Source organism: Elephas maximus, chromosome 2, assembly GCF_024166365.1.
Source record: "Elephas maximus indicus isolate mEleMax1 chromosome 2, mEleMax1 primary haplotype, whole genome shotgun sequence".
Taxonomy (NCBI): domain Eukaryota; kingdom Metazoa; phylum Chordata; class Mammalia; order Proboscidea; family Elephantidae; genus Elephas; species Elephas maximus.
In genome coordinates, this window is record NC_064820.1 from 208,899,011 (window position 1) to 208,908,282 (window position 9,272).

A 9,272-nucleotide genomic window follows, 5' to 3' on the forward strand; every position below is an offset into this window, starting at 1 on the left:
CATTCTATCTTTGGAAGAAATCTAAATTCCTAGTTGAGGAAATTATTTAAGAAAATCATGGTTCTCTATCTGAAGATCTATGTATTTTTAAACATTTTATTATGATTTTTGCATAGAAATAAAACATACATTTGATATATTACATAATTAAGACTCATTTGTATATTTTGTTATTACAAACATATAATGATTAAAAAGAAGAAAATGTCTAATAGTCTTAGATGCAGAATTATATGTTTTTGTCAGCCCTCTATTTCTCAAAAATATCTGGCTTCTGTAATTGAATGTATATGAAATGTATCTATACATCTATCTCTGTGTACCAATCTTTCTATCTATATATGTTAAATCCCACTATTTAAATGTAAATGCTTTCATTAAAAAAAAAATATTGGAAAGTAAAAATCTTCTTCTTATTCCTTATTTTTGAGAACTTTCCTAAGGGCCCTGGAGACGTCCTTGATTCTCAGGCTGTAAATAAGGAGGTTGAGCACAGGTGTAAGTATGGTGTAGAAGACAGAGACCAGCACATCTTGCTCAGGGGAGTGGTAGGACTTTGGCAGAAGGTACTTGATGATTGCAACCCCGTAGAATAGAGACACTACAGTCATGTGAGAAGAGCAAGTGGCCAAGGTTTTCCTGAGGTTCACACTTGAGCCTGTTCCCAGTACGATGGACAGTATTTTTCCATAGGAAGCCATGATGCCTGAGATGGGAGGAAGGAGAAAAATAACACCACTGACAAAAAGACCCTTTTCGTATTGGGAAGTGTCCACACAGACCAGTTTCAACAGGGCTGGGATCTCACAAAAGAAATGATGTATTTCCCTGGAGATGCAGTAAGAGAGAGTCAGTGTGTAGACTACATGAATCAAGGCATTTAGCAGTGCGCCCAGCCAGGACCCAACCACCATGAGCAGGCAGATCAAGGGACGCATGAAGATGGGGTAGCGCAGTGGGTGGCAGATGGCCATGTAATGCTCATAAGCCATGGCTGCCAGCAGAAGGCACTCTGCTCCCACCAGGGTCATGAAGAGGAAGAGCTGAGCACCAGAGCCAATGAAGGAGATGTGGTGGTTCCCAGATAGAAAGGCGAGTGCCATTTTGGGGACAAATGTGGAGGTATACAAGAAGTTTATAATGGATAGCTGGCTGAGCGGAAAGTACATGGGGCTGTGGAGACAAAAGTCAGCCCTAGTAAGGATGATTATTGTGGTGTTACCAAACAAGGCCATAAGGAGAGCAAGCACAGTGAAAGTGAATAGGATCCAGGGAGCCTGAGTGCCAAGAAACAGGTCTAAGAGGATGAAATCACTCCTTGATGTCTGGTTGTTCTGGCATGACATTCTTGGTTATTTTTATTGGCAACTTTGGAGAAATTTCCAAAAAACATTATGTTCACAATATTTTAAAACTTATGCCAAATAAAATCATTCCTCATTTTCCAACATCTCACATCCATTTTCTTGTTTTTTTTTTTTTTTTTTAGCTATGAATATATTTGCCTCTCCCCTGACTTCCCTAAGGCCTCCTAAGAGACCATTCCATGATATGAAATTTGTCACACTGGGGGAGGAGGCATCATCACTGTTTATATTTAAAATAGCATTTGAAAACATTTCCTATTAAAGTTTTCTTGATACTGAAATTTCCATAAAACAAGTAATTACAGTAAACTTCCTTAAAACTAAGGCCTTTAAAGAAATGGCATTAGTATCTGTACCAAAAAATTGTATAGCAAAAGCATGGAAAAAGTTGGAGAAAGTTTCAGTCAGATAAAGGCATAGTTGTCATTAGTTAAATCTCTTATCAACAATCCAATTACCTGCAGAATTCTGAATGTTGCAAAAAGGAAAAAAATAAAAATCTCCTCTAAGAGAACATTTTTGAGGTCCCTGGGTGGTGCAAATGTTTTGCACTCATCTAGGAATCGAGTGGCAATGGGTTGAGTAACCTTAAGGTTGGAGATTAGAACCCCCCCTGGAGGCACTTTTGAGAAAAGACCTGGGGACCTGCTTCCGTTAAGATAACAGCCAAAAGAGCTCTTTGGAGCAGTTCTACTCTGTAACACATGGGTTTGCCGTCAGTTTGAATCAACTCTATGGTTAAGGCTATGTATAAGAAGGTATTTTAGAAACATAAGAGAAATTAGGTAAGTAGTTGTTGTTGTTAGGTACCATCGAGTCGGTTCTGACTCATAGTGACCCTATGCACAACAGAACGAAACACTGCCCGGTCCTGACCTGTCCTTAGAATCATTGTTATGCTTGAGCTCATTGTTGCAGCCACTGTGTCAATCCACATCGTTGAGGGTCTTCCTTTTTTCCGCTGACCCTGTACTCTGCCAAGCATGATGACCTTCTCCTGGAGAAGGTAAGTAGTACTCTTTGAAATGTCTTAACATATGCTGTAATTGACCCAAACAGATAAACTCCCTAAAGGAAGGGGAATCTGGAAGGCTAGTTGCTTACATAAGTCTCTTTTTATATGGTTTCAAATTGAAAGAAGAGTGTTTTTGTCTGTGACTGTTGAGATGAATTGGCATGTCATACGATGAAAACTCATTTCTACTGCTGGTACAATGATTGAATCATTGCCCTTACTGATGATAGCTCAACAGCAATCTCTTTATGTCTTTGCTAGAAAACCACAAGGCTTTCTTTCCTGCCTCATATTCCAAAAATAACTTAAAGTACCTTTTGAAGTAATATACATTACAAGAAAGCATACTTTCACTGTCTGCATCATAGCACTGTTTTGAGGAACAAATATGTAATGAACATAAAATGCTGGTATTTTTAGATAAACTTTCAAGCTAAGTTTTCTCTTGGATGTGATGTATAAAAAAGAAAAATCATAAAGTGTAAATATAAATAACTTGGTTTCCAAAAACTACCTCATTGACTATATTAAAATGGATGAAATGAATTTAATAAAGGGAAGTAGGCAAAGTAGATATAATAGCTCTTTGAATAGCCTTAGTAGCTTTCCAAACACTTTGTTATACATCATACTGAATACAATGCACTCTAAGTAACATGGAGACAGGAAGAACATCTACGATACTCTCACCACCTAGTGCTTAGCAGAGACACTGGAATAGAGCATTTTCTCAGTAAAATCATTTGTTGAATAATGAGTTACTGAATGCATGGATGGATGGATGAATGAATGCACGGAAGTCCCTGGGGTGAACTGGCTATATCTTAATACTTAAAACATTGAGTCTTAGAAAGCTTAAATAACTTTTCTAAGATCAAATATTCCAAACTAAAGGTATCTTTTAGGCTCTTCCAATACCTTATTCTAACTCTCATTTAAAATTCACCTAGGCTTCTCAACCTATTAACACTAACACAAAGAAAACAATAAGTATTATGTATTAAAAATAGAATTGTAGAATCTACAGAATTAAAAGAAAAACCTTCAAGAGTCTTTTAAATCCATTCTTTTCCTTTAGTAGGATGTGGTGGGCACTTATATTTCCATTTCCAGATAGACTTGTTCCTGGACCGATTTGACTGATTTATTAAAATACATCTTAATGGACAGTGTGGTTTGCCATTTATTCTAAAATACTTTTTGATAGTTTCAGATATTATGCACTGAAAGTTTTTCTAACTTATATATATAATAAGAAGCAACTAAAAGGCCTTTGTCCCAAAACAGTCCAACCTAGGTTTGATAAAATATGGTTCTCATATTTGAAATATCAGTTTAATTCATGATTGTAATAGATCAAAAAACCCAAGATAGTATAGAAAATATAAAAATTAAAAAATAAAGCAACTCACTAGCAAGTTTAACAATCCATAAAAAGATATTAGTTTTGGGGGAAATTTCTTCTGTTAATACCTGAAGAGTCTACCAATATGACCCCTGTCCCATGAAGACAAAATAAAATCAACCACCCAATTTTCATGTTTATTTAGTGTTGTACTGCTAATGTTAATACGTATATGTCCTGAGATAAAACAGTGTATAACTCTAGTTAGGTGACTATTTATGTATTATTAAGATGATTTTTTTTTTTACAGATATCTCGCAAACTTTATTCCATTCAGCTGTGAAAAAAGTCTGTCGTGAAAGTCTCTCAACACTGGTGATGAAATTCTGGGATATCTATCTCAATACACATTACATTGTTTAATGCATGACTGGGTTGCTCCCTACTCTAGACTTGGAGCATTATGTATGCTTGAAAACAAAATAAAATTTATCAACTTATGTAAGAGAAACTGCCTTAGTATGTAAAATGAGTTAATTAGCCTCTGTCTCATCATATGGTAAAATTAACTTTATATAGATAAACTATATTCTAACTCAATAAGACACGTTCATTAAATGACTTTTTCTAATTTGATAATAGCTTGTTAGAGATTTTTTCATTTTATTTACTAGGTATATTACGCAGCTTAAGAAATCCTAACACGTTTTCTCCAAAAAAAATTCCTGAGAAAATTACCCTTACTTACTTATATGAAGAAAACTGATTCTACTTATGAAGTTTTGTAGATACCATTCGCCATTCTTCTAATATCAGAAACACAGAATTCTCCTTAACAAAGAAAGTTAAATATCATGAAGTTATTGTTTCAATAACCAAAAGCCAATTTATTGTTCCACAGGAAGTCCTCAGAGAAAATACCCCTTGTCGGCAGCTCTGATCCCTTAGGTAAACTGTGCATCAATTGCAATGCTGTCCTTCATGATTCAAAAAAATACTAAACAAAACAAAAAAAATTTCAGATATTTCAAGATTATGTGCAGTATCTACCAGAGAATGTTATTTGTCAAATGATTGGTGAGGAAAGATTTAAGTGAATCTAAAAACAAACAAACAAATAACAAAAACTACTAATAGCCAGTTGTTTTAAAAAATAAATAGGCTGTTTGATATCATCATTAAAAAGATAATGAGAACTTCTGGTTTCAGCTTTAACATGTAAAGACATCAGAAATTGTTACTTCCATTCTCAAAATAGAAAAAAAAATTGAACAAACTGAAAATCATTGACTTTTTTTATTGAACTCATCACGCAGCTAAGGTCTCATGACACACGACCACCCCTATATCTGCAGTCATAGACAAATCCAGAGAATCACAGCCAAAATCTTACCTGAAGCAGAAAACACAGGGACCATAAATTGGGAGAAACATTTAAATGGTAAACATGATGAATGACTTGAGGCCGTGTGTGCGCTGGTGTAAGAGTGATTAACCACTGGGGACTACAGCATTTAAAATTCTCCACACTCTTTTGTACTCTAAGGACTAGGATCCCTGCCAACTTCTCATAGCAAAGAGCCAAGAATGATCTTTTCTCAGCTCTGATAGGGAAGGGAAAAACTAACCATTTTGAAATAAGTTTCAGGAATTCTCCATTAAAAAGAGAACCTATTGTTAGGTGGAAGGACTTTACCAAAGCTTTATCCCACCTAAGGGAAGGAGGTATTTACCCAAATCTAGCCCCCTCTGGTCTTCCTGTTTCACCAAAGAGGGGGAAAGCTAAGGAACACAAGCCCATGAAAAGACAAGTATTTTAATCCTAGGGTTATAGAATATGTCTCTACTCACAGATCTTAACACCACATCAGTAGGTCTCCAGAATAACAGTAGATTACAGCTGAAAGAGCAGCAAGGCATAAACCCTATCTTAGGAAAATGTCTAAGGGAAGCACAAATATGAAAGGGAAGACAAAAAAGAAAACTAGAGGAATTGGAAGCCCCAGGCCTACAGATTGGGAAAACATTAAACACAGTCCAAGTCCTAGCCAGACCACCATAAAACATAACACGAAAAGTTAGTTCCTATTACTGAAAATATCACATAGGTTTTCAACAATAAAAGTATATAAGTCATGCTAACAGACATGAAAAACAAAGATGAGAAAAAGCTAATGTCAGAAAAAGATTCAAATAAGACTTTGATTTCTGAAGCATTAAGAGAGGGAATTTAAAAAAACTATGATTAATATACTAATGATTCTAATGGAAAAAGTAGAGAAAATTCAATAAAAATTTGGTAACATAATCTGAGAGCAGGAAACTCTAAAAATTAGCAAAACAAAATGTTTGAAATTAAAAACACTTTATAAGAAATAATGTCTTGGACAGAAACATCAGTAGATTTGCCACAGCTGAGGAAAGAATCAGTAAGACAGAATATGAGTGAATAGGAAACTACTAAACTGAAATACAAAAAGAAAAATCAATGGAAAAAGCAAAATAGAATATCCAAGAACTATAGGACAATTTCAGAAAATAAAAAATGCATAATTGGAATTCTGGAAGACAATATATATATAGCAGAACTAAAATTTGAAGTAATAATAGAATTTTTCAAATTATAAACAGATTTAGGAACTCCAGAAAAATAACAAACAAGATAAATAAAGAAAAAAATCAATCCCTAGGCATATCATCTTCAAATTGCAGCGAACCAAAGACAAAGAGAAAACCATGAAAGAAGCCCAATGAAAAAGAATACCTTACCTATAGAGAAACATGGATAAAAATTACAGCAGACTTCTTGTCATAAACCATGCAAACAAGAAAGGAATAGAGTGAAATATTTAGTATTAAAAGAGGAAAAAAAAATCAACATACAATTGTGTACCCAATTAATTTCCCTCAAAATTAAAGGAGAAACAAAAAGTTTTTTTAGATAAACAAAATTTAAGGAGAGGCAGGGTCAAGATTGCGGGTTAATCAGACACTTCCAGTGATCCCTTACTACAAAGACCCCAAAAAACAAGTGAGTAGATTATATATATGACAAGCTAGGAGCCCTGAACATCAACGGCAAAGTTAAGAAATCAAATTCAGTGACATGGGGAGGGAGAGATGGTTCAGAAGCAGCGAGGACTTGCCGAACCTGACTTGGCAGGAACTGGTGCCCACAGCCCCGATCCCCTGGTGTGACTGTGGTGGGGCTGGCAGTAGCATTTGGGACGTAGTTTCCTCAGAGAGAGAGAGAGAGAGAGTGAGCCATGCAGTCTACTCATACCTCTGCAATGAGCAAAGAAAACTGCTCCTGGCAAAAGATAAGTGCTTGCATCTAATTTACCATGCAGATCAAATAGCACCTCTTGCGAAAGAACTCTCTCTCATTTATTTGATCCCTCCTCCCTCTGCATTAGGCCTCTAGCTGGCTTTAGTGACAGTTGTTTTCCTTGGGCATGAGACAGGTCTTGCTGCGTGTTCTGAGCCATTCTCCCAGCCTTGGAGAGGGAACAAATTAACAAATGGGGAAAAAATAATCTGCAGGTTCCCTTAAGCTGGGAACTCTGGGCAAAAGTGGCTCCTGTCCAGGCACAAGTCGTCCATGGACTTTGAATGCTTTTCATCCCTGCATGGACACATGTGGGTCCATTTCAGCAGTTAGGTGGTTGCTGTCATGGTGCAAGGGTATATATGGCTGAAGTCTGACTTTAAGTGGTTCAGCTATACAGTGGAAAGGCAGGTTTTTGACTCTGCCTATTAAGCAGGGTACTCATCTGCCCACATCAGGGGTCTGAGGACTGGTGGCTTCACCCATGCTATCTAGCCACCAGTGACAGGGGTCCAAGAAAAATTGGAGCCTCCCAGCCCTTACAGCTAAAAGCATTAGGTGCCGACAGTACAGCTGTAGAGCCCACCAACCTGTGGGCTCTAGAGTACAGGGATGCACCTTCCTCACAGACACTCAAGGGATGGTTGTCAGCACCCTGCCTTGTTCAGTGTGACTACCTGCTTCAACCAGAAACTTGTATATACACCGATCATCACTGCTCCCTTAAGGATGTTGGTGAGAGCCTACACCACACACTTGGTGACCTACTACCTGGACACCAGAGCTGAATCTATACAAGAAAAGTGAATGGATTTCTAGGGGCATATATCTGGAAAGAGTTCTAGCCATCTTGTGAGAAGACATTAGAGCGTCAAAGGCTCCATGATCAAGATAGCTCACTAAAACAGCCTATTTGGGCTTATCAAAACAAAGCAAAGCAAGAAGCTGGACACAGTAAGCAAACATAAAATAAATCAATACAATAACTTATACATGGCTCAGAAACTCTGGTGGCATAGTGGTTAAATGCTACGTCTGTTAATCAAAGGGTCGGCAGTTTGAATCCACCAGGTGCTCCTTGGAAACTCTATGGGACAGTTCTATTCTGTCCTATAGGGTTGCTATGAGTCAGAATTGACTTGACGATGCTGGGTTTTTTATAGATGGCTCGGACTACAGTCAATATCAAATCACATAAAGAAGCAGAACATTATAGGTTCAACAGGCTGTCAAAACAAAGAATCAAGTAATCTGGATGAAGATATAGTCCTAGAATTGCCAGTAGTAAAATACAAAAGGTTAATATACATAATACCTCAAGAGATCAGGAAGGTCAGGCAAAATGTAGAAAAAGCCAAGGAACACACAGATAAAACAGTGGAGGAAATTAAGAAGGTTATTTAAGAGCATAATGAAAAATTTAATAGGCTGCAAGAATCCACAGTGAGACAGCAATCAGAAATTCAAAAGATTAACAATAAAATTTCAGAATTAGACAACACAATAAAAAGAGCAGAACTGAAGAAATGGAAGTCAGAATCAGTGAGATTGAAGATAAAAACACTTGGAACCAATATAGTCAAAGAAAAATCAGATAAAAGGATTAAAAAAAAAAAAAAGAAGAAACACTAAGAATCATGTGAGACTCTATCAAGAGAAATAACCTCCTAGTGATTGGAGTACCAGAAAAGGGAGGGAACAGAGAAAATACAGAAAGAATTGTTCACAATTGGTTGGCAGAAAAGTTCCCTGATATTGTGAAAGACAAGAAGATATCTATCCATGATCCTCATCGAACCCCACACAAGGTAGATCCCAAAAGAAAGTTACCAAGACATATTATAATCAAACTTTCCAAATCCAAAGATAGAGAATTTTAAGAGTGGCTAGGGATAAACAAAAACTCACCTACAAAGGAGAGTCAATAAGAATTTGCTCAGACTACTTAGCAGAAAACACGCAGGCAAGAAGGCAATCAGATGACATATATAAAGACTTGAAGGCAAAAAAGAACTGCCAGCCAAGAATCATCTATTCAGCAAAACTGCCTCTCAAATATGAAGGAGAAATTAGGACATTTCCAGATAAACAGAAGTTAAGAGAATTTGCAAAACCCAAATCTAATCTAAAAGAAATACTAAAAGGAGATCTCTGGTTAGAAAATCAATAACTTCAGATAACAACCCAAGGCTAGAACACAGGACAGAGCAATGAGAT

The 9,272-nt window shown here is 36.6% G+C and overlaps 1 protein-coding gene across 1 annotated transcript; it reads right to left on the reverse strand.

Moving 5' to 3' along the window:
• Positions 1 to 413: 413 nt before the first annotated feature.
• Positions 414 to 1,346, reverse strand: LOC126068025 (olfactory receptor 2AJ1-like). Its single transcript, XM_049870369.1, has one exon. The coding sequence runs from the start codon at positions 1,344 to 1,346 to the stop codon at positions 414 to 416; it is 933 nt and encodes a 310-aa protein (XP_049726326.1).
• Positions 1,347 to 9,272: the final 7,926 nt, after the last annotated feature.